This window comes from Balaenoptera musculus, chromosome 8, assembly GCF_009873245.2.
Source record: "Balaenoptera musculus isolate JJ_BM4_2016_0621 chromosome 8, mBalMus1.pri.v3, whole genome shotgun sequence".
Lineage (NCBI taxonomy): Eukaryota > Metazoa > Chordata > Mammalia > Artiodactyla > Balaenopteridae > Balaenoptera > Balaenoptera musculus.
The window spans coordinates 25476312-25503265 of record NC_045792.1 but is presented as its reverse complement, the minus strand read 5'-3'; the positions used below and the strand labels follow the sequence as shown (position 1 = coordinate 25503265).

At 37.9% G+C, this 26954-nt stretch overlaps 1 protein-coding gene across 1 annotated transcript in view; it reads left to right on the top strand.

The window, feature by feature from the left end:
• GUCY1A2 (guanylate cyclase 1 soluble subunit alpha 2) overlaps nt 1–26954 on the top strand; it is a 415463-nt gene that overhangs the window by 350936 nt on the left and 37573 nt on the right. Inside the window, exon 7 of the mRNA XM_036861930.1 lies at nt 14543–14697. Coding sequence (XP_036717825.1) covers nt 14543–14697 — 155 coding nt within the window. The remainder of the gene's footprint in view (nt 1–14542; nt 14698–26954) is intronic.

Here is a 26954-nt window from a genome sequence, read left to right as displayed (position 1 = left end):
ATTTCCTTTCCCACGTTAGGGAAGTTTTTGACTATAATCTCTTCAAATATTTTCTCAGACCCTTTCTTTTTCCCTTCTTTTGGGACCCTTATAATTTGAATATTGGTGCAATTAATGTTGTCTCAGAGGTCTCTGAGACTGTCCTCAGTTCTTTTCATTCTTTTTCCTTTATTCTGCTCATTGGCAGTTATTTCCACCATTCTATCTTCCAGCTCACTTATTCATTCTTCTGCCTCAGTTATTCTACTTTTGATTCCTTCTAGTATATTTTTCATTTCAATTTTTGTTGTTCATCAATGTTTGTTTGTTCTTTAGTTGTTCTAGGTCTTTGTTAAACATTTCTTGTATTTTCTCAATCCGTGCCTCCATTCTATTTCAGAGATTTTGGGTCTTTAAATTCTTTTGCAGATACGTTGCCTCTTTCCTCCTCTTTTATTTCATGTTTTAGGGTTTTACCTTGCTCCTTCATCTGTACCATATTTTTTTGTCATCTCACTTTTTTTATTTTGATGTGTGAGGCTGTATTCCTGTCTTACTGGTTGTTTGGCCTGAGGTGCCCAGCACTGGAGTTTATAATCAGTTGTGTAGAGTCGGGTCTCGGTGCTGAGATGAGGACCTCTGGAAGATTTCACTCCAATTAATATTCCCTGGGGTCTGACGTACTCTGTAGTCCAGCAGTTAGGACTCAGAGCTCCCAACACAGGAACTCAGGCCCAACCCTCAGCCTGGGAACCAAGACCTTGCAAGCTGTGTGGCACAGCAAAGAAAAGAAAAAAAAAAAAGAAGCAGTACAATAACAAAAAATTTAAAAAGTTAGAAAAATTTAAAATATCTTAGGAAAAATAAAAATATAAGTGCAACAACTGCAACTGGGTAAAACAGAACCATAAAAGAAAAAGGAAAAAAAGGGGGTGGGGACACAGCAAAAGGAGCAGAACAATAAGAAACTCTAAAGAATAAAATAAAATTAGAAGAATAAAAAAATTATTAGAAAAAATAAAAATGTAAATGAATCAACAACAATGAGGTAAAACAGAACCACAACCTAAAACAAAAAAGGCCAGAAAAGGCCTTGCTGTAGGTGGCGGAGCTTAGGCATGTGTGGTGTTTAAACCAGGGTGGGGCCTAAGCTCAGGACCCACTCAGCTGCGAAAGGTCTGGGAGGGGAGCCTCAGAGTGTGGAGTTTGGAGGAAAGACCCTAGTTGGGGGTGTTCAAGTGGGGTTTAGGCCCAGCACGGTTGGAGGGGGTCAGAGAGGGTTTTGGAGTGTGGTGTGTAGAGGTAAGGCCCTGGGTGGGGGTGTGGGCTTAGCCTCAGCATGGCTGGAGGGAGCCTTGGAATGTGGAGGATTAGGCCCAGGATCTCAGCAGGCTCCCCGGAGCCCAAGTGGGCAGGAGAAAGGCTGACCATTGTCCCTTCTGATCCTCCACTCTCCTGAGGTTCTCCCCAATCCCTGTTGATCCCCTAATTGTGGGTGGGCCCCTCCAGGTGTGGGAACCCCTCCCCTCCCCCAGCCGCCTATCAGGGGTGCTGGTCCTGTCAGGCTGGCTTTTACCTTCTCCCCCTCCCTCCCACTCCCTCAGGACCCACACAGCTGGAGGGTGCCTTGGTGGGCAGAGGATCAGTCCTGGGACCTCAGCAGGCTCCCCAGGGCCCAAATGGGCAGGGTAAACACTAACCATGTTTCCTTCTGATCCTCAGCTCTCCCAAGGGTCTCCTCCATCCTTGTTGATCACCTAACCATGGGTGGGTCCCTCCAGGTGTGGGAGCCCCTCCCCTCTCCCAGCCGCCCCTCAGGGGTGCCCGTCCTGGTCCCACTTCCACTTCTCCTCCTCCCTACCACCCCCCCGCCATGTCCTACCTGGTTGCTCGGGAGTTCCTCCCATCCCCTCAGGTGTCCATGTTCCCCCACCAGTGCCTGGTAGGTGCCCTAGTTGTGCAGAGACACGAACTCCACATCTCCCTAGTCCGCTATCTTGACTCCCATCGTCTCAAACTCATTTTTAAAATCTTTTTTTCTTATACTTCTATCAATTGCATTGTTTTCTCTCTGAGATAAATTTCAGATTTAGTGTATAGGTCTTAACATTAATACTCTTACAAGTTGGGTCAAATTTAAAACTCTTATCACGTATCAAAAGTACTTAAATAATCACATACACATTAAATAGTTCCTTGTAAGGAGGTAGTGGTGAAGTTGATACATATTGCTGTGTCTCCCAGCAGTCTCTAATATTGTTTTCAGTGCCATCCACCATAGAATTCCAGGCATGCTCTCCTAATCATCTTCTTTAGGATAATATCCTCCTCATTAAAAAAAAAATCTGAAATTGTATGTTGCCATACCAGTGATAAGAACCATTTTTTGTCAAATATTTTCTATAAAGTGAAATTTATCTATGACTGGTACCTTGGTAATAATCAAAATAAACACAGTAAGACATTTTGCCCTAACTGCTATTTGTCCAGGCATATTACTTGAGAACGTGATGTTTTGATACCATTAGACTGGAGGCTGAGGCCCCTGATAAAATAAAAAATGTCACATATCCACAGAGTTTCCCCATTTTCTTGAACATCAGAGAAACAAGAAAAAATTGTAAAAGCTATAGATTATGTGAGTTGATCTTATTCTTCCTAAGAATCCTGAGCTCTTGAAATTAGAACTTAAAACATTAATCGATTGTTTCTTGTCAGGGAAATATTAGTTATGAATAAAAGGACAAGACAAAACAATGTAAAAAGAAATTTTATTAATCTGATTTTATTGGTGAAAGGAGAATTTTATGATAAAACCTTATATAAATATTAATTAATACTGGTATAAGGATGAAGTATTTGTTTTCCTCAACCTTGCATAACAATGTGAATAATCATTTTAATCTCCCTACTATTATAACCATTAAAGACTTTTCAATAGCTTGAAATTTCCCCCCCAAGTTTATTTAGACATAGTTGACATACAACACTGATAAGTTTAAGGGGTACAGAACAAAGATTTGACTTACATACCTCATGAAATGAGTCCCACAATAAGTTTAGTGAACATCTCATATACACAAAATTGTAAAAATAGAAAAACAGATTTCCTTGTGATGGGAACAGTTAGGACTTATTCTCTTAACAACTTTCATAACATACAGCAGCGTTAATTATATTGATCATGCTGTACATTACACCTCTAGTACTTACTTGTCTTATAACTAGAAGTTTGTACTCTTTGGCCCCCTTCATCCAATTTTCCCTACCCCAACTCCCACCTCTGGTAAACACAAAAAATGATCTAAGTTTCTGAGGGTTTTTTTTTTTTTTTATTAAGTATAATTGATCTACAACACTATTCCAATTCCTGTTACACAACATAGTGATTCGATATTTCTATACATTTCAAAATGACTACCACAGTACTTCTAATAATGAATGATTACCACAATAATGCTATCTTTGTATGTCACCATACAAAGATATTACATAGTTACTATATTCCCCACAGTGTGTCTGTATATATATATATATATATACATGTATTTTAACATCTTTATTGGAGTATAATTGCTTTATAATTGTGTGTTAGTTTCTGCTGTAAAACAAAGTGAATCAGCTCTATGCATACATATACCCCCATATCCCCTCCCTCTTGTGTCTCCCTTCCACCCTCTCTATCCCACACCTCTAGGTGGTCTCAAAACACCGAGCTGATCTCCCTGTGCTAGACAGCTGCTTCCCACTAGCTATCTATTTTACATTTGGTAATGTATATATGTCAATGCTACTCTCGCACTTCATTCCAGCTTCCCCCTCCCCATGTCTTCAAGTCCATTCTCTACATCTGTTAATTTATTCCTGTCCTGTCCCTAGGTTCATCAGAAACTTTTTTTTTTTTTTTTAGATTCCAAATATATGGTTAGCATATGGTATTTATTTTCCTCTTTCTGACTTACTTCACTCTGAATGACAGTCTCTAGGTCTATCCACATCTCTGCAAATGGCACTATTTCATTCCCTTTTATGGTTGAGTAATATTCCATTGTATATATGTACCACACCTTCTTTATCCATTCGTCTGTTAATGGACATTTAGTTTGCTTCCATGACCTGGCTATTGGAAATAGTGCTGCAATGAACATTGGGGTGCATATATCTTTTTGAATGATGGTTTTCTCTGGGTATATGCCCAGGAGTGGGATTGCTGTGTCATATGGCAGTTCTATTTTAAGTTTTTTGAGGATCCTCCATACTGTTCTCCATATTGGCTGTACCAATTTACATTCCCACCAACAGTGCAAGAGGGTTCTCTTTTCTCCACACCCTCTCCAGCATTTATTGTTTGTAGATTTTTTGATGATGGCCATTCTGACCAATGTGGGGTGTTACCTCATTGTAGTTTTGATTTGCATTTCTCTAATGATTAGTGATATTGAGCATCCTTTCATGTGTTTGTTGGCAATCTGTATATCTTCTTTGGAGAAATCTCTATTTAGGTCTTCTGCCCATTTTTGATTTAGGTTGTTTGTTTTTTTGATATTGAGCTGCATGGGTTGCTTGTAGTTTTGGAGATTAAGCCTTTGTCAGTTGCTTCATTTGCAAATATTTTCTCCCATTCTGAGGGTTGTCTTTTCGTCTTGTTTATGGTTTCCTTTGTTGTGCAAAAGCTTTTAAGTTTCATTAAGTCCCATTTGTTTATTTTTGTTTTTATTTCCATTTCTCTATGTGGTGGTTCAAAAAGGATCTTGCTGTGATTTATGTCATAGAGTGTTCTGCCTATGTTTTCTTCTAAGAGTTTGATAGTGTCTGGCCTTACATTTAGGTCTTTAATACATTTGGAGTTTATTTTGTGTATGGTGTTAGGAAGTGTTCTAATTTCATTCTTTTACATGTAGCTGTCCAGTTTTCCCAACACCACTTATTGAAGAGGCTGATTTTTCTCCATAGTGTAGTCTTGCCTCCTTTATCAAAGATAAGGTGACCATATGTGCATGGATTTATCTCTGGGCTTTCTATTCTGTTCCATTGATCTAAGTTTGTGGTTTTTTGCCAGTACCATACTGTCTTGATTACTATAGCTTTAGCCACAGCAATCAGAGAAGAAAAAGAAATAGAAGGAATTCAAATTGGAATACAAGAAGTAAAATTGTCACTCTTTGCAGATGACATGATACTATACACAGAGAATCCTAAAGATGCTACCAGAAAACTACCAGAGCTAATCAATGAATTTGGTAGAGTAGCAGGATACAAATTTAATGCACAGAAATCTCTTGCATCCCTATACACTAATGATGAAATATCTGAAAGAGAAATTAAGGAAAAAAATCTCATTTATCCTTGCAACAAAAAGAATAAAATACTTAGGAACATACCTACCAAAGGAGGCAAAAGACCTGTGTGCAGAAAACTATGAGACACTGATGAAAGAAATTAAAGATGATACAAACAGATGGAGAGATATACCATGCTCTTGGAGTGGAAGAATCAGCATTGTGAAAATGACTATACTACCCAAAGCAATCTACAGATTCAATGCAATCCCTATGAAACTATGAATGGCGTTTTTCACTGAACTAGAACAAAAAATTGCACAATTTGTATGGAAACAACAGACCTCAAATAGCCAAAGCAATCTTGAGAAAGAAAAACGGAGCTGGAGCAATCAGGCCCACACTGTATATTTATACTGTGACTCGTTTGTATTGCAACTGGAAGTTTATACCTCTTAACCCCCCCCCCCCCACCTATTTCTTACCTCTCCCCACAACACTCCTCTCTGTATCTATAACTTTTTTTCTGTTTTCTGTTTGTTCATATATTTTGTTCTTTAGATTCCACATATAGTGAAATCATACAGTGTTTGTCTTTCTCAGTTGGTCTTATTTCACTTAGCATAATACCCTCTAGGTCCATCCATGTTGTCACACATGGTGAAATTTCATTCTTTTTTATGGCTGAGTAATATTCCATATTATTTATTTATTATATATTTATTTTATTTATATATAAATATATAATATTGTATAATATATAATATATATAATATAAATACATATAAATATATATGTGTGTTTATATTATAAGTAAATGTATAATATACTCATTATATATTTATTTTATATATATGTGTGTGTATTTATATATATATCTCATAGCTTCTTTATCTATCATCTGGTGATTAATGCTTAGGTTGCTCCATATCTTAGCTATTGTAAATAATGTTGCAATTAATATTTGGGATACATATATCTTTTCTAATTTATGTTTTAATTTTCTTTAGATAAATAGTCAGGAGTGGAATTTCTGAATCATGTGATAGTTCTATTTTAAAATTTTTGTGAAATATCCATACTGTTTTCTGTAGTGACTGCACCATTTTACATTCTCACCAACAGTGCACAAGTGTTCCCTTTTCTCCACATTCATTCCAACAATTGTTACTTGCTGTCTTTTTGATAAAAGCCATTTGGACAGGTATGAGGTGATATATTATTGTGGTTTTTATTTGCACTTCCCTGATGATTAGCATCTTTTTCGTGTGCCTGTTGGCCATCTGTGTGTCTTCCTTGGAAAATATCTATTCAGATCATCTGCCTATTTTTTTAATTGGGTTGTCGTTTTGATGTTGAGTTTTATGAGTTCTTTGTGTATTTTGGATATTAACTCCTTACTAGATATATCACTTGCAAATAGCTTCTCCCATTGAGTAAGTGTTCTTTTCCTTTTGTTGATCTTTTCCTTCTCTGTGCAAATCTTTTTCGTTTGATGTAGTACTGTTTGTCTATTCATGCTTTTGCTTCCCTTGCCTGAGGAGACATATTCAAAAAGTAATTACTAAGACATGTCAAAGAACCTACTGCCATGTTTTCTTCTAGAAATTTTATGGCTTTTGTTCTTAAATTCAGTCTTCAATCCATTTTGAGTTGATTTTTCTACATGGTTGAGAGAGTTGTCCAGTCTGATTCTTTTTCATGTAGCACCATTTATTGTAGAGGCTGTCTTTTCATCATTGCATATTCTTGCATGAAAATAAGAGTGGGTTTCTGGGCTCCCTACTCTGTTCCATTGATCTATGTGTCTCTTTTCTGCCAGTATTGTACTGTTTTGACTACTGTTCAAATCAGTTCAAAATCAGGAATATGATACCCTCAGCTTTGTTCTTCTTTCTCAAGATTATTTTGGATATTCAGAGTCTTTGGTGTTTCCACAAATGCCATTGATATTTTGATAGGAATTCCATTGATCTGTAGATTGCCTTGAGTAGTATGATCATTTTAACAATATTCAATCTTCCAATCCATGAAAATGGTATATCTTTCCATCTGTTTGTGTCTTCCTCAATTTCTTTTATCAGAGTCTTTTAGTTTTCTGAGTATGGGTCTTTTACCTCCTTGGTTAGATTTATGCCTAGGTATTTTATTCTTTTTAATGCAATTATAAATGGGAGTGTTTTCTTAATTTCTCTGATACTTTGTTGTTAGAGTATAGAAATGCAACAAATTTCTGTATTTTAATTTTGTCTCCTGCAAGTTGACTGAATCCATTGATGAGTTATATATATAGGTTTTGGTGGCATCTTTAGGATTTTCTATGTATAGTATCATGTCATCTGCAAACAGTGACAGTTTCACTTCTTCCTTTCCAATTTGGAATCCTTTATTTCTTTTTCTTGTATGATTGCTGTGGCTAGGGCTTCTAATAGTATGTTGAATAAAAGTGTCACAAGTAGGCATCCTTGTCTTGTTCCTAATCTTAGAGGAAATACTTTCAGCTTTTCACTGTTGAGTGTAATGTTGGCCATGGGTTTGTCACATATGGCCCTTATTATGTTGGAGTATGTTTGCTCAATAACCACTCTGTTGAAAGTTTTTTTATCAAAAATGTTTGTTGAATTTTGTCAAAAACTTTTTCTGCATCTCCTGAGATGATCATATGATTTTTTTTTGAATTTTATTTTATTTTTTTATACAGCAGGTTCTTATTAGTTATCCATTTTATACATATTAGTGTATGTATGTCAGTCCCAATCTCCCAATTCATCACACCACTTCTTGTTTGTTAATATGGTGTATCACATTGATTGGTTCTCAGATATTGAGCCATCTTTGCAGGCCTGTGGTAAATCCCACTTGATCATGGTGTATCATTTTTTTGAATTCTGTTTGCTAATATTTTGTTGATTGTTTTTTGCATCTATGTTCATCAGTGATATTGGTTAGTAATTTTCTTTTTTTATCAGGTAGATTGCTTATCTCAACTTCTCTTAGTTCTTCTGGGGTTTTATCTTGTGCCTTTCTTTGATTCATAATCTTCTACTGCCTCATTTTGCCTAATTTGCTGTTTTTATTTCTATGTATTTAGTAGGTTGGTTACATTTCCCCACCTTGGAGAAGTAGCCTTGTGTAGGAGATTTTCTATGTTCTATGTTTCTATGTTCCTAGCAGTGCACTCTGCAGATCTCTATGCTCTAGGGGTGCCCCCAATGTGGGCTATGTAAGTCATTGTATTGTGGCTGGCTGACTGCTGTATGTGATCTGGTAGGCATGACAGGTCTTGGTCTTGTCAGTTTACAGGCTACCAGCCACTGGCAGGCAGGGTAAAGTCACAAAGTGGCTAGCTGCAGGGCTCTGGGGGACCCCAGGGCTACTGCCAGCCCACTGGAGGGTGGAGCTTGATTCCAAGATTGGTAGTTGTGGAATTGGGGGTTCCAGATCTAGTGTCAGCCTGCTGATGGGCAGGGCTGATTCCTGACACAGTTGGTTGCAGCTGAGGTGTCCCAAAGCTTGTGTCAGTCTGCTAGTGGGTGGGGCTGGATCCTGGGGGTTATGGGGCCCAAGATTGTCCCAGAGCTGGTTTTGCCCTGCTGGTGGGTGAGGCTGGGGCCCAAGGGGTCCTTGAGTTGGTGCAGCCTGCTGGTGGGTGGGCTGGGTCCTGACGAGCAAGCTGTGAGACTGTGGTAGTCCTGATGCTGGTGTCTGTTCACTGGTAGGCAGAGGTAAGGCCTGGTCCCAGGAGAATTTTGAAGCTGATGTTAGCCTACTGGTGGGCAGAGCTCAGTCTAGGGTGGTCTCTGGCTGCAGGGCCCTGGTGGTCTTGGAATAGTTGTCTGCCAGTTGGAGGCAGGACTGGGTCCCAGGGTGTCTGTGGGCACAGGTGGTCTTAAGGCAGCTGGACTGCTGGTGGGTAGGCCTGTGTCCCTGCCCAGCTAGCTGCTTGGCCTGAGGTGTCCTACTCTTGGTGCAGACAGGCTAGTGGGCAGGGCTGGGTCCTATTGCTAATAAGCTAGATGGAGGATTCCAAAATGCTGCTTGCCAGCACCATCATCCTTCTCATACAAAGAGTTCCCCAAAAGTGCTGCCACCAGTGTTTATGCCCCCAGGGTAAGCTCCAGTTGCCTCCTGCCTCTCTGGATGGTCTCCAAAATCAGTAGGTGGATCTGACCCAGGCTCCTTTCAAATTACTGCTTCTGCTCTGGGTCCCAGAGTGTGAGATTTTGTGTGTGCCCTGTAAGAGTGGAGACTATATTTTCTATAGCCCTCTGGCTTTCCCAAAAGTAAGCCTTAGTCTGATGGGCCTTGCAGAAACAAACTGAGGACCTTTTTAATTTGGGTGTCTTTTTTAGTTTACTGAACCCAGAGCCAACTGACCTATGGCCTACAGCTGGCCCAAACACTAATTTGCTCTTTTCATTGTGCTCCTCTTGACTTCAGTTTATTTGTAAAATGAGGGAGCTGGACTAAACTAAATCAGACGAGTTTTGACTAGCTGAGGTTGAACTATATAAGCCTTCTATTTTTAAGAGCTGCAGGAGGCATGTTATCTAGAAAGGCAGTTGTTTATGTGCCTTGGCAAATAAATAATCAGTAGAGTATTATGAGAATAACTGAACCCGTTGATTACTGGGGATTTTGATATGTCCCAGAGTTTTGCATTATTTCATACATTTCATATAGGTATGGGAGATTGAGTAATAGATATCCTAACCTCAAGATAAATCCTAAAGTTATTGTGTTTTTCAATAAATTCCTAGGACAAACACAATTTTTTCATGAACTTTCTCTAAAAAGTGAAGTCTAATGTTATTTACCAAAGCACTGATCTTATTAAAGCATTTATTTGTGTGTGTGTGTGTGTGTGTGTGTGTGTGTGTGTTGCTCTGCTAAGTGTTTATAAGTTGCCAGAGGTCTGTTTAATGCAGGTTTCTCAACCTCAGCACTATTGATATTTTGAACTGGAAAATTCTTTCACGTGGGGAAGGTGTCCTAGGAATCTCTAGCTCTACTGAATAGATGCCAATAATAGTTCTCCATCCCAGCTGTAAAAATAAAAAATGTCTCAAGACATTGTCAAATGTCCACTGAGGGGCACAGATGGCCCCAGCTGACAACCACTGGTTTAGTGCAAAGCAATCCTCTTTAGCTAGAGTATACTGACCAGATGGATGCAAACGTTACTACTTGGTTAACCAATTAAATAAATTTTAATCTTGCCAAAATGAATCTAAATCTCTCATTGACAGTTAAAAGTAGCTCTCTAAAGATGTGGCACAGGGCTTCCCTGGTGGCGCAGTGGTTGAGAATCTGCCTGCCAATGCAGGGGACACGGGTTCGAGCCCTGGTCTGGGAAGATCCCACATGCCGCAGAGCAACTAAGCCCGTGAGCCACAACTACTGAGCCTGCGCATCTGGAGCCTGTGCTCTGCATCAAGAGAGGCCGCGACAGTGAGAGGCCCGCGCACCGCGATGAAGAGTGGTCCCCGCTCGCGGCAACTAGAGAAAACCCTCGCACAGAAATGAAGACCCAACACATCCAAAAAAAAAAAAAAAAACAAAGATGTGGCACATATATACAATGGAATATTGGCCATAAAAAGAAACAAAATTGAGTTATTTGTAGTGAGGTGGATGGACCTAGTGTCTGTCATACAGAGTGAAGTAAGTCAGAGAGAGAAAAACAAATACCGTATGCTAAAACATATATATGGAATCTAAAAAAAAAAAAGGTTCTGAAGAACCTAGGGGCAGGACAGCAATAAAGATGCAGACTTAGAGAATGGACTTGAGGACACGGGGAGCGGGAAGGGTAAGCTGGGACGAAGTGAGAGAGTGGCATGGACATATATCCACTACCAAATGTAAAATAGATAGCTAGTGGAAAGCAGCTGCATAGCACAGGGAGATCAACTCGGTGCTTTGTGACCACCTAGAGAGGTGGGGTAGGGAGGGTGGGAGGGAGACACAAGAGGGAGGAGATATGGGGATATATGTATATGTATAGCTGATTCACTTTGTTATAAAGCAGAAACTAACACACCATTTTAAAACAATTATACTCCAATAAGGATGTTAAAAAAAAGAAAAAAAAAGTAGTTCTCTACTTTGTCTAACTGCTAGATGCAAGAGGCAGATTCTGAATGTGGCAATCAGTGACTTCCTTATAAGGTAACAACTCCTGGGAAGTCTCAAGAAGTTGTTGAAAGAAATGTAAAAGAAAACAGAGTCTGATGATTCAGCTTGTAAGTTCTCAATGGTATCTCCTTATATCCAAAAGTAAATACTTTTTTCTGAGTCCTGTTCCATTATAGTGACAGTAACAGCGAATCTGTGCTATTTTTGTGTTTGTTGATATTCTTGTGTATGTTTTAAGGTAGTCTTCTAAGAGATAAGGGTTTTTTAAATAACCATTTCTCCATCCGCCTTCTCAAGAATACCAGGGTTTTTATCTTCAGGCTTTTTAGGTTATAATAATTCTTATTATGACAATTTAGTTTAAAAAAAAAGAACAGCCTCAGGTCTTTTGAAAAGAGGCAGGGGTGGAACCATATAAGCCTTCAGTATAGTTGGTGGGGTATGGAGTATTCTTCTCAGACTAAAAGCACAGAATATAGTGGCTGTAAAATGTGTCGGTTTGATACTCATTTCTGCTCTTTTACTGCTTAAAAAGATCACAGGTCTAACATGACAATCTTAGTATTTAAGGTCTGGGTGTTTTTAGACAATCTTATATTGCACAAGGTAATTTAATATAAATAGACCTTCTGAAAGCAAAGAAATATAATAAAATTTTTCAAAATGCTTTGCTAATTTTAGAGAAAAGTGCGTTATGTTTGTTTATAAGAAATACTACCATTCATTATGTAACTGAGCGGGACCCTATGGGGCCTTCCTGAAACAGGCCTTCCCCATATCCTCTGCCATAGCTCCTCTCTGAAGTACCTAGATAACAGTATTTGATGCACATTCCCTTAGTTGTTTTACAGATGTGAAAAGTCCCCACCAAATGGAAGAAGTTAACTACTTCATGACCATGAGCACATAGCCCCAGGCCTCTTGGAGACTAAGGACTGATAATGTTAACCCTTGTGACACCTCCCTGTTACCTCACAATCATCCAATCAGAGAATTGTGCATGAGCTGATCACATACCCTGCAAACCCCCTCCCTCACCTGGCTTTTAAAAATGCTCTGCCAAAACCCTTCAGGAACCTCAGGGTTTTCTTAGAGCATGAGCCACCTGTATCCTTGCATCACTCTGCAATAAACCTTTCTCTACCCCCAACTCCAATGTTTTGGTTCTTTTGGCCTCACTGTGCATCAGGCATAGGAACTTGCAATAACAATTACATTTTTTTTTGTCTTTAAATCCAAACAGGCAATCTCTCATCAGAAATAGGCCTAATTTTTAAGATAGTTTGTGTTCTTTAAAAAAAGTACATCTCATTTCTTCTCCCAGCCAATATGAAAGAACAGGCTGGGTTTACACTCCCAGCCTCAACAATTAAAAATCTGGACAAAATGTACAAAAGGACAGTTTCGGGCTTCCCTGGTGGCGCAGTGGTTGGGAGTCTGCCTGCCAATGCAGGGGACACGGGTTCGAGCCCTGGTATGGGAAGATCCCATGTGCCGCGGAGCAGCTGGGCCCGTGAGCCACTACTACTGAGCCTGCGCGTCTGGAGCCTGTGCTCTGCAACAACAGAGGCCGCGACAGTGAGAGGCCCGTGCACCGCGATGAAGAGTGGCCCCCGCTTGCCACAACTAGAGAAAGCCCTTGCACAGAAACGAAGACCCAACACAGCCATAAATAAATAAATAAATACTTTAAAAAAAAAGGACAGTTTCATGACATTGGACATTAGGCAATGGAAGACAGTGATGCCTGAGAGACAGGGAACAAAATGAAACATATGATTTCCCTGGCGTATTTCTTTGGGGTACATTCAAGCTGCAGTGCAGGGAAGGACAAATCAGGAGGAACCCAACAAACTCCCCAAGTTGAAGAGATGAAGCTGAGAGTCTATGGAGAGCAAAAAAACTAGAATTCACAGACAGAGTACCACTAAGGATAGGGGAGCAAAAAGACCACCAGAGATCTTCCAAGGAGCCTCCTATATGTTTCTTAACTTACTGATTGTTGTTTATATGTGAGAAAACTACCTGAGCCCAACAGGGAAAAATACCTGAAAGGATTAGAGAAAAAGTTCCTTGAACTCACACAAGACTTAGAAAAATGCCAGAACCCATCAGGAGAACTGGAAAACCTCATAAATCATAGGCATTGGGTATAGTACTCAGAGGGTTCTTGCCTCACTAGTGGGGAATAATTAGCCCTACATGAAACACAGCTCAAGACTTGCCTAACAAATTTTAAAAAGCAAGACTTGAAAGGAAAAAAGAAAAAACTTTCCAAGTACCTTGACTGCATCCCAGGACAAAGCTCAAGAATATTTATAAGAATATAAAACATATCCAGCACTCAACAAAGTCAATTCATGATACCTAACATCCAACCAAAATTTACTAGACATTCAGAAAAGCTGAAAAATATGACCCATAATAATGAGAAAAATCAGTCAATCAAAATTGATACAGAACTGGAGCATATGTTAGAATTAGCAGACAAAAATATTAAAACGGTTATTTTAATTGTATTCCATATATTCAAAAGTTAATTTAATACCTGAAAGATTAAAAAAAAAAAGTTCGAATTGAACTTTGAGAAAGGAAAATCACAATATCTAAGAAGAAAAATACACTGGATGTGATTAGCAAAAGATAAGGCATTACAAAAGAAAAGATCAGTAAATGTGGAAATAGAAGTGATCTGAAATAAACAGAGAGAAAACTATTTTAAATGAACAGATAAACAGAAATATAAATATTTAATTTACAATTGTGTTTAATGCTATGAAGGAAAAAATAGGGTTTTATGTTAGAATAACTGGAGGGAGAATAATACATTTTCCATTTATTAGAGCATACTAGATACAAATAAAACCTGATTTAAATTGTAACACAACTGGATTTATTGTGTTACAATAGAAAATTAAATGTAGTTTTTTTTCTTATAATTAATCCATTTGTTCATTTATTCCACACCATCCATGTTCATTGATACTACTGATATAATAGTCCAGATATTTGGCTCACAAAAATGACCAAGACCCCAGTCCCTATCTTTGAGGAGCTAGGAGTTTAATGGTTCAGCAGTACCTCTTATTAAAATAATAGCATACCAAATGAAAACATAAATATATCCTTTTCCTTTTCTTTTTTAGATGAGAATAGGCATTCACTCAGGCTCTGTGCTGGCTGGAGTTGTTGGGGTAAGAATGCCACGATATTGCCTGTTTGGAAATAATGTCACTCTGGCAAGCAAATTCGAATCGGGAAGTCACCCTCGACGCATCAATGTCAGCCCAACCACTTACCAGTAAGTGTTCTTTGGCCTTCTCCCCCTGTCTTTGGCATTGCGTTATACTAATAGCCTGTCACTTGTGAGACTCTATTTTTTTCTTGATCCTGTTATTGTCTAAGATAATATGAGTAGATCCATCCAGTCTGAAAGATAGCAATTATGACACAAAATGTAATTTGTACCCTAAGAAAGTACACGGAAAACCTGACTTGACTGAGAGGTAAATGCAGGTTTATCATTTCCCACAGTCTCTGTCCTCCTTAGGTATTCCTGTTTAAAATACAGGAGAGCAGTGTTTTCCCTGGTGGCACAGTGGTTAAGAATCCACCTGCCAGTGCAGGGGACATGGGTTCGAGCCCTGGTCCAGGAAGATCCCACATGCCGTGGAGCAACTAAGCCCATGTGCCACAACTACTGAGCCCACGTGCCACAACTACTGAAGCCCGCACGCCTAGAGTGCATGCTGTGCAACAAGAGAAGCCACCACAATGAGAAGCCTGTACACTTGAATGAAGAGTAACCCCCGCTCGCCACAACTAGAGAAAGCCTGCGCACAGCAACAAAGACCCAATGCAGCCAAAAATCAAAAAAAAAGAAAAAAATACAGGAGAGTAAATGTTAAGGGTCTGCAACACACTAGAAATCCTAACATTTTCAAAATGTTTCTCAATGTTTATAAAAATCAAAGGAATAAGATAGAAAAGATAATTGTCTGTTTTTATTCTTCTAAATAATGAATATAAATAGGGACTCTCTAAAGTTAAATATATACTGGGTACAGAGTAAAACTTCAAACTCTATTTATCTTAAAGGTCATATTTGACAACTCTACACATTTTGACAGTTGAAGTCATCTTTGCTTTGTGCCTGGTAGATGTCAAGCTCCAGGCACTAGCTATTAAGTGCCATATGGGCAGAGACCAGGTCTTCTTGGCTCATCATTATACCTCCAGAACTTACAAAAAAATGTTTAGCACATAATAAGCACTCTATAAATACTTATCAAATTAATGAATAAATGTACTGATAAGATAAATATCTCTATACTAAGAAAATAGTATGAATATCTCCTACTTGGTAGACTTTGGCCTAATGCTAAGCTTTGGTGTACAAGCTATTTCATTAGTTCCATGATTTAAATGACTTAGAAATCACATTGTAAAACAGTAAAGTAGAAATGGCGACCATGGATATTTTTATTAGCATGACAACCATGTTAACCCAGGCTAACAAAAAAACCCCAGAAGCAGAAACTTTAAATACATAGATAATAAATGTTGATTTATAATAACAAACAAAATGGTGACACTTTGAAGCTTTGGATACCACATCTTTACAGAGGGAAGTTAAGGTTTCTTAGATAAAAGACAAGTATTTCCAGATTCCTGAGGAGCACATGAGAAAGGGGAAGAAATTACAAATATAAAATCAAGATAAAGTTGTTTAAGAACTACATGTCATTTTTAGGGTATTTATATAAGGGTTTTGCTTCTTTTAAATTTCTCCCAATTTTTCTAACACAATTCTGGGCATAATACATATGATCTGACAATGATTTCCATATTAAATGGAATTAAGAAGCTTCTCTAGATCAGTGCTCTAGATCACTGCACTTTGTTCTCTAGACCATGGGGTAAGGAAAAGTTCCTGAAGATCAACCACCTCACCTATATACTCCTACCATGGTTATGATTTTTCCCATCATGGAGCTAATACATATGTTTCCTGTTTGTATAAGTTAGGGTAGATTTATAGAAACTCCATTTTAAAAAAATGATGTGTAAAGAATGGATCAACCATGTGAGGAGTTATACCCTGAGCTTAAATATCATTGCTATAGCTGGCTTTGTTTACATGTGACCAATAAAGGAAACCCCACAAGCCACACAGACTCTGTGCATTTGGGTGTTGTCTTTGAGTTTTAATAATCTTTTTCACATTGGTGGGAGTTTGTAATTATCCTTGGTGATCAATAAAGTCTGAAGAATTGAATCATTTAAAACATTGTGAGCATTGAAATATTTTGTTCTGTTATGATCTTTCCCCCCTCCTCTCCCCCACCAAAATACAAATGGAGACATAGATGAACAAATTGAGATGTCGTCTGGGTAGATTATAAAAGATACTTTCTCTTACTGGTCTCAAATCTTATAATTTCTAATAATACTTTATAAAAATATTTTTATGTTTGGTCTATCCTCAAAATTAACACTTTTCCTCCATCTGTTTCTGTGTTCCTCCCTCCTTCCCTTCTTTCAACAAGTACTTGTAGAGTACCTACTATATTCCAAGCACTATGATAGTCACTAATGTTACAACAATAAACAGCATAAATATGATCTTTGCCATGGAGGAGACTACAGACCAGATGGTAGATGTATACAAATAAACAGTTTATTACAATAGACTAGTACTGAGGTCAAAAGGACCTGATGAGAGTATTAGAGCAACAGGAGGAGTGGACTAAAATGAGGATGAAGAGATAGACTGAAGTCAGAACAACTGAAGCTGTAATTCATGTTAAGGGATTTCAACTTAACCCTAAGAGCAAAGAAAGACATTGAAGAGTTTTAAGCAGAGGAGTGACTTGACCAGATTTGTACTTTAAAAAGATCTCCAAGGTTGTAGAGAGAACAGATTAGGAGTTGAGAAGGGCAGCAATCCAGTGCTTGAAATCAGGTAATTTTATTCCCATTTCCTTGATGGAAATGTAGCTAATTACTGAGACCCTGGAATCCAAACCATTTGCTGTTTCAACTTGTCTTCCATGCTTCAGAAGAGTGATTGGACTCAATGCCCTTTGACATCCATTTTTATCTGGGATACCATTAAAAACAATGTACTTTGGTTCCTGGTAAGTTTCTAGAAAACTAAATTTAGGTATATGATCTCAGTGTGACTTGGTTTTCAGATTCTGGATGTGTTTCTGCCCAAGTGCTTTCTGTTGGTTTTATATATACCAATCTATACACTTCAGCTATGTATAATTGTTCTATTCCACATAGCACAAGTGATTTATGAATCCACAAGTGTAGAGTATACTTCCCTTTCCCAGGATACTCAAAGTGAAATGCCAGGTGGATGTTTCATGGACATTCTCTAAGAGGAGATAAAATTGAACTTTCTTAGAGCAAATAGGAATTTGTGAAGTTAAACTGAGTATTAAGATCATAAGAGCTTGAAATTTCCAATTTTCTTTCCTGAATTAAATGCTGAAAAATGTTCTATATTGTCTGGTTATTTTGAAATCTTCAGACAGGTTTCTAAAAATTTTTTTTTAATATTTTAATTTCTTTGGAGTATAGTTGATTTACAATGTTGTGTTATTTCAGTTGTACAGCAAAGTGATTCAGCTATACATATAAATATAATCATTCTTTTTTAGATTCTTTTCTCATATAGGTTATCACAGAATATTGAATACAGTTTCCTGTGCTATACAGTAGGTCTTTTTTGGTTATCCATCTTATATATAGCAGTGTGCAGGTATTCATCCCAAGCTCCTGATTTATCCCACCGGTGCCACGTCTCCCCTTTGTTAACCATAAGTTTGTTTTCAATATCTATAAGTCTGCTTCTGTTTTGTAAATGAGTTCACTTTTATCTTTTTTTTTTCACATCTTTATTGGAGTATACTTGCTTTACAATGTTGTATTAGTTTCTGCTGTATAACAAAGTGAATCAGCTATATGTATATGTATATCCCCATATCCACTCCCTCTGGCCTCTCCCTCCCACCCTCCCTATCCCACTCCTCTAGGTGGTCACAAAGCACCAAGCTGATCTCCCTGTGCTATGCAGCTGTATCTTTTTTAAAATTAGGTTCCACATACAAGTGATACCATATAATATTTTTCTTTCTCTGTCTGACTTACTTCACCTAGTATGAGAATCTCTAGGTCCATCCATGTTGCTGCAAATGGCATTATTTCATTCTTCTTCATGGCTGAATAATATTCCATTGTATATATATACCACATCATCTTTATCCATTCCTCTGTCAATGGACATTTAGCTTGCTTCCATGACTTGGCAATTGTAAATATGCTGCAATGACCATTAGGGTGCTTGTATCCTTTTGGATTATGGTTTTCTCTGGATATATGCCCAGGAGTGAGATTGCTGGGTCATATGGTAGTTCTATTTTAAGTTTTTTAAGGAATCCCCATGCTGTTCTCCATAGTAGTTGTACCAATTTACATTCCCACCAACAGTGTAGAAGGGTTCCCTTTTCTCCACACCCACTCCAGCATTTATTGTTTGTAGACTTTTTGATGATGGCCATTCGACTGCTGGGAGATGATACTTCATTGTAGTTTCGATTTGCATTTCTCTGATAATTAATGATGTTGAGCATCTTTTCATATGCTCCTTGGCCATCTGTATGTCTTCTTTGGAGAGCTATCTGTTTAGGTATTCTGCCCACTTTCTGATTGGGTTGCTTGTTTTTTTTGACCTAGAGCTGCATGAGCTGTTTGCATATTTTGGAGACTAATCCCTTCTCGATCACATCATTTGCAAATATTTTCTCCCTCTTTGGGTTGTCTTTTTGTATTGTTGATGGTTTCCTTTACTGTGCAGAAGCATTTAAGTTTCCTTAGGTCTCATTTGTTTATTTTTGTTTTTATTTCCCTTACTCTAGGAGATGGGTCAAAAAAGATCTTGCTGTGATTCATGCCAAAGAGTGTTATGCTTATGTTTTCCTCTAAGAGTTTTATAGTATTTAGCCTTATATTTAAGTTTTTAATCCATTTTGAGTTTATTTTTGTATTTGGTGTTAGGGAGTGTCCTAATTTAATTCTTTTATATGTAGCTTTCCAGCTTTCCCAGTGCCACTTATTGAAGAGACTGTCTTTTTCTCCATTGTATATTCTAGCCTCCCTTGTTGTAGATTAATTGACAATAGGTGTGTGAGTTTATTTCTGAGTTTTCTATCCTATTCCATTCATTGATATTTCTGTTTTTGTGCCAGTACCTTATTGTTTTGATTACTGTTGCTTTGTAGTATAGTATGAAGTCAGGGGGTCTGATTCCTACAGCTCTGCTTTTCTTTCTCAAGATTGATTTGACTATTCAGGGTCTTTTGTGTTTCAATACAAATTTAAAAAATTTTTTGCTCTCCTTCTATGAAAAATGCCATTGGTAATTTGATAGGAATTGCATTGAATCTGTAGATTGCCTTGAGTACTAAGTCCTTTTGACAGTATTGATTCTTCCAATCCAAGAACAACTGTTTGTGTCATCTCTGATTTCTTTCATCAGCATCTTATACTTTTCAGAGTAGAGGTCTTTTGTCTCCTTAGATGGCTTTATTCCTAGGTATTTTATTCTTTTTTATGGAATGATAAATGGGATTGTTTCTTTAATTTCTCTTTCTGATCTTTTGTTGTTAGTGTATAGGGATGCAAGTGATTTCTGTGCATTAATTTTGTATTCTGCAACTTTACCAAATGCATTGATCAGCTCTAGTAGTTTTCTGATAAAATATTTAGGATTTTCTATATATAATATCATGTCATCTGCAAACAATGACAGTTTTACATCTTCTTTTCCAATTTGGTTTTCTTTTATTTCTTTTTCTTCTCTGATTGCTGTGGCTAGGACTTCCAAAATATGTTGAATAAAAGTGGTGACACTGGGCATCCTTGCCTTGTTCTTAATCTAAGAGGAAATGTTTTCAGCTTTTCATTGATGAGAATGATGTTGGCTGTGGGTTTGTCTTGCATGGCCTTTATTCATTGAGGTAAGTTCCCTCTATTCCCACTTTCTGGGGAACTTTTATCATAAGTCAGTGTTGAATTTTGTCAAAACCTTTTTCTGCATCCATTGAGATGATCATATGGTTTTTATTCTTCAGTTTGTTAATGTGGTGTATCACACTGATTGATTTGTGCATGCTGAAGAATCCTTGCATCACTGGAATAAATCCCACTTGATCATTGTATATGATCCTTTTAATGTACAATTGGATTCAGCTTGCTAGTATTTTGTTGAGAATTTTTGCGCCTATGTTCATCAGTGATATTGACCTGTAATTTTTTTTTTTTTTGTGGTATCTTTGTCTGGTTTTGGTTATCAGGGTTATGGTGACCTACTAGAATGAGCTTGGGAGTGTTCTTCCCTCTGCAGTTTTTTGGAAGAGTTTCAGATGGATAGATGTTAACTGGTCTCTAAATGTTTGATAGAATTCACCTGTGAAGCCATCTGGTCCTGGACTTTTGTTTGTTGGAAGATTTTTGTTGTTGTTGTTGGAAGATTTTTAATCATAGTTTCAATTTTAGTACTTGTGATTGGTATGTTCATTTTTTCTATTTCTTCCTGGTTCAGTCTTGGAAGGTCGTATTTTCTAAAAATTTGTCCATTTCTTCTAGGTTGTCCATTTTATTGGCATATAGTTGCTTTTAGTAGTCTCTTATGATCCTTTGTATTTCTGTGGTGTCAGTTGTAACTTCTCCTTTTTCATTACTAATTTTATTGATTTGAGTCCTCTCCCTCTTTTCCTTGATGAGTCTGGCTAAAGGTTTATCAATTTTGTTTATCTTCTCAAAGAACCAGCTTTTAGTTTCATTGATCTTTGCTATTGTTTTCTTCATCTCTATTCATTTATTTCTGCTGTGATCTTTATGACTTCTTTCCTTCTACTAACTATGGGTTTTTTTTGTCTTCTTTCTACAGTTGCTTTAGATGTTAGGTTAGGTTGTTTATTTAAGAATTCTTTTGTTTCTTGAGGTAAGATTTTATTGCTATAAACTTACCTCTTAGAACTGCTTTTGCTGCATCTCTTATGTTTTGGATCATCATGTTTTCGTTTTCATTTATCTCTAGGTATATTTTAATTTCTTCTTCTTTAGTGATCCATTGGTTATTTAGTAGCATATTGTTTAGCTTCCATGTGTTTGTGTTTTTTAGTGTTTTTTCTGTGCAATTAATTTCTAATCCCATAGCGTTATGGTCAGAAAAGATGCTTGGTATGACTTCAGTTTTCTTAAACTTTCCAAGCCTTGACTTGTGGTCCAAGATGTGATCTATCCTAGAGAATACTCCATGTGCACTTGAGAAGAAAGTGTATTCAGCTACTTTCAGATTGAATGTTCTGTAAATATCAATTAAGTTCATCTGGTCTAATGTCTCATTTAAATCCTGTGTTTCCTTATTCATTTTCTATCTGGATGACCTGTCCATTGATAAGACTGTGGTATTAATGTCCCCCACTACTGTCATATTACTGTCCATTCCTCCTTTATGGTTGTTAATGTTTGCCTTATATATTGAAGTGCTCCTATGTTGGGTGCATATGTATTTACAATTGCTATATCTTCTTCTTAGTTTGATCCCTTGATCTTTATGTAGTGTCCTTCTTTGTCTATTGTAACATTCTTTATTTCAAAGTCTGTTTTTTCTGATATGAGTATTGCTACTCCAGCTTTCTTTTGATTTCCATTTGCATAGAATACCTTTCTCCATCCCCTCAATTTCAGTCTGTATGTGTCCCTAAGATCTGAAGTGAGTCTCTTGTAGACAGCATATATACAGGTCTTGTTTTTTATCCATTCAGCCAGTCTATGTCTTTTGGTAGCAGCACTTAATCCATTTACATTTAAGATAATTATCAGTATGAATGTTCTTACTGCCATTTTGTTAATTGTTTTGGATTCTTTTTTGAAGGTCTTTTTTCTTCCCTTCATCTTTTGTTCTCTCCTCTTGTGATTTGATGTCTATCATTCGTGATGTGTTTGGATTGCTTTTTCTTTTTTGCGTGTGTTTATCTATTGTAGATTTTTAGTTGGTAGTTCCCATGAGGTTTTGATATAGTAATCTGTATATATACCAGATTGTTTTAGGTTGCTGGTCTCTTAGTTTCCATTGCATTTCCAATATCCTGCATTTGTACTCTCCTCTTCTCATAATTGCTGGTTTTGTTATCATATTTGTGTGGGGATGAATTCCTACCTTTACTTTATGCTTGTCTCTACCGGTAAGTTTCCCCATTTGTAATTTTTTTGACTCTATATGTGCCCTTTTCTTTTCTGCCTAGAGAAGTTTCTTTAGGATTTGTTGTAATGCTGGTTTTGTGTGTGGGGGGTGGTGCTGAATTCTCTTAGCTTTTGCTTGTCTGTAAAAGTTTTGATTTCTCTTTTGAATCTGAACAAGAGCCTTGCTGGTTAGAGTATTCTTGATTGTAGGTTTTTCTCTTTTATCACCTTAAATATATCATGCCACTCTCTTCTGGCCTGCCGAGTTTCTGCTGAAAAATCAGCAGATAACCTTATGGGGCTCCCCTTGTATGTTATTTGTTGCTTTTCCTTGTTGCTTTTACTATTTTTTCTCTGTCTTTAATTTTTGTCAGTTTGATTAATATGTCTCTGCATTTTCCTCCTTGGATTTATCTTGTATGGGACTCTTTGCACTTCCTGGTCTTGAGTGAGTGTTCCCTTTCCCATGTCAGGGAAGTTTTTGGTTATAATCTCTTCAAATATTTTCTCCAGTTCTTTCTCTCTCTTTTCTTCTTCTGAGGCCCTTATAATATGAATGTTGGTGTGTTTAATGTTGTCCCAGAGGTCTCTGAGACTGTCCTCATTTCTTTTCATGCTTTTTTCTTTACTCTGTTCCATGGCAGTGATTTCCTCCATTCTGTCTCCCAGCTGACTTATTCATTCTTCTGCCTCAGTTATTCTGCTATTGATTCCTTCTAGTGTATTTTTCATTCCAGTTATTGAGTTGTTCATCTGTTTGTTTGTTCTTTAAATCTCCTATCTCTTTGTTAAACATCTCTTGTAACTTCTCAGTCTGTGCCTCCATTCGTTTTCCAAGATCTTGGATCATTTTTACTATCGTTAGTCCAAATTCTTTTCTGGTAGATGCCTATTTCCACTTCACTTAGTTGTTCTTGTGGTTTTTTATCTTGTTCTTTCATCTGAAAAATATTTCACTGCCATTTCATTTTCTCTAACTTTCTGTGTTTGTCATCTCCTTTCTGCTAGCTGGCAGGTCATAGTTTCTCCTGCTTCTCATGTCTGCCCTCTGGTGGGTGAGTTTGGTTCTGAGGCTTGTGCAGGCTTCCTGTTGAGAGGGGTTTGTGCCTGCCCTCAGGTTGGTGGATCTGGGTCTTCTCCCTCTGGTGGGCAGGACTGTGTCAAGGAAGCCTGTTTACAGGTGGCTGTGAGCTCAGTATGGCTTCAGGCATCCTGTCTGCTGATGGGTGGGTCTGTGTTCCTATCCTGCTGGTTGTTTGGCCCTGGAGTCTGTAGGTTGTTGGGTAGGGCTGAGTCTTGATGCCAGAGTGGCAACCTCCTGGGGAGCTCACGATGACCACTATTCTCTGGGGTTTCTGTCCCCAGTGTCCTTGCACCCCAAATTACACACAGCCAACCCCCATCTCTCCAGGAGACCCTCCAAGACTCATAGGTAGATTCAGCCCTGGATCCTATGAAGTTACTGTTTTGTGCTGGATTCCAGTGTACGTGAAAACTTTTGTTCACCCTCCAATAGTGGAGTCTCTGTTTCCCCCAGTCCTGTGGTGCTCCTGTACTCCACCTCCACTGGTCTTCAAAGCCAAATGCTTTGGGGATTCCTCCTCCTACTCCCACACCCTCATGCTGGGGAACTTGATGTGGGGCTCAGGACTCTCATTTTTGTGGGAGAACCTCTGTGATATGATTTTTTTCCAGTTCATGGGTCTCCCACCCAGTGGGTATGGGATTTGATTATGTTGTGAAAGTGCTCCTCCTGCCGTCTCGTTGTGGCTTCTTCTTTGTCTTTGAATGTAAAATATCTTTTTTGGTTGGTTCCAGTTATTTTCATTGATGGTTATTCAGCAGTTAGTTTTGATTTTGGTGTTTTCATGAGTGGAGATGAGCTTAGGTCCTTCTACTCCACCCTCTTTTCCAGAATCGAGGGGCTGCTCCTAGTTTGGTTGTTTGCTGCCTTTTTCCTCAGCATGTGGTGGCTGTTATTCCCTTGATATGGAATGTGCAGGTACAGCAGCTCTTGCCTGCTTTGGACAGTGGGGGCAGGTCCTGGCGCCTGCTCATGAATTTCCTAGGGGAAGATGCTATCCACTTACTCCTGGGACAGCAGGGGCAGGTCCTGGCTCCTGCTCATAGATTTCTTAGTGGTGGGAGCTATCCATACCCTTCTGCGACAGCTGGGACAGGTCCTGGTGACTGCAGGTAGATTTTCTAGTGGCAGAAGCTATATGCACCCTCCTGGGACAACAAGGGCAGGGCCTGGCATCAGCTCACGGGTCTGGTAGAGGTGGCTAGTGCCTGCCTCTGGAGCCCAAGATGGTGGCAGTGACTCACACCTGCCCCTGGAGCTCCTGTAGGTGGTGTCCTATTGCCTGGGAGTGCTCACAGGGAAAGAAGCTCTTATGGTGGTCCTACCCCTCTCTTCGTGTGACTCCTAATAATGGCGACTTGCCTCTCTGACAGGCCCAGCCTTCTTCAGAGTAAACCCTCAGTTGCCAACAGCCTGGCCTCTTCAAGCTGTTTCTGCACATCTCACCCTGGTCCTCTCCCTGGATCTGACCTCTGGATCCTGAGCTTCAGCATTTAACCCCCACCTGCACTGACAGAGGAGTGTCTCAGTTTGGGGAGTGCAGGGCTCTCCATTTTGCCTTCCACAAACTTGTTGCTGCTCTCTCCTCTTAGGCTCTGAAACTCCCCTTCCATCCAGGCTGATATCCCCACCAGTAGAGAGATTTTCCAGGGTGCAGGAACCTTTCCTCCTTCACAGCTCCCTCCCTGGGGCACAGACCCTGTCCCCATTCTTTCTTTTTCTTTTTCCTTTTGTCCTACCCAATTACATGGAGGTTTTCTTGTCTTTTTGGATGCCTGAGGTCTTCTGTCAGCATTCAGTAGCTGTTCTCTGTAAATCTGTTCCATTTGTAGATGTATTTTCAATGTTTTTGTGGGAGAATGTGAATTCCACATCCTACTCCTCTGCCATCTTGATCCCCCTGCCTTCTTCAGAGAAGTTTATATTCAATTTATTTTTAGCAAGACTATATAATTATCATAAACTGTAAGAGAGTGGATTATTTGGATATAATGAGAAATTGAAATAATTTTCTGAATAATTCATTCCAAATAATTTTACCTGAAATATTTAAATAGTTGATTGAAAAAACAACACTTTTATAAATACTTTGAAGTACTAAAGTTTAAAAGGAATAATATAATACCCATGATCCCACCACTTGTTTAAGACTTTATATGTGCTTCAGATCTTGTTTAATAAAAATAAATAAGACTTTTCCTTTGGAATTTTTCCTTCCTTTCATTGTGACAAATACCCTAATGAATTTGTTGTGTTTCAAAGTCTAGTGTTTTATACATTAACTTTCCCATGTGTATCCATAAACAATAGATTTCATTTATTTTAATTTGCATAAGTGATATTTCACTGTATAAACATTTCTCTAACTTTTAAAAAATTTTATGTTTTAAGATCTATCCTTGTTGAGACATAGATAGCTCTAGCCCATCATTTTAATTACTATTCAACATTTCAGCATATAGCTATACTATATTTTAATGTTCACTCATCTATTCCTCTATTGGTGAACACAGGTTTTGTTTTTCTAATTTTTAATTATTACAAAGTATGTTCCTATGAACATGACATTACATAAATTAAGCTACTTTACATTTCATACGATATAAATAATTGAGTTTCATAAAGGTTACTAGAATTGGAATGATCAGATGTTGTTTACCTCAATATTCATTTGGACATAATGAATAAAGATTTCTAAACCAAGTCCATAACTTTTATATAATAGTATTTATTTTTTTAGACTTATTGTGAGTCATCTTGTTGCATGCAGTAATGCCCAAGGACCATTTCCTCTTCACCTAGGGCACTTTATTACTAGTTTCATTTCTGGAAAAAAAGAAATGTTTATTGAATTTTGAATTTTTCATGTTTGACGTTTTCATTTTTCTCTGAATAAATGTTATGTTTACAATCATCATTGTTCCCACTCATCCAAATTTTAAAATAATGCACATTACAAACAATGGTCTCTTAACATCATTCTGCTGATCTGTGGAACTGAAATAATTGCGTATACTGAGGACATTTTCAGCAAATTTTGAAATGGCATGAATAGTCAAATTATTTGCCTGAGCAGAATCAATCGTATTTCCTTGCTAAGTGCAAACTAAAAATGTAGAAAAACTCTTTAACTACTTTGATATAAAATTTTCCTTAACCTTTAAGCATTTTTTTTTCTCATTTTACAATTGATCTACTTCTAGACTTTTCAGAAT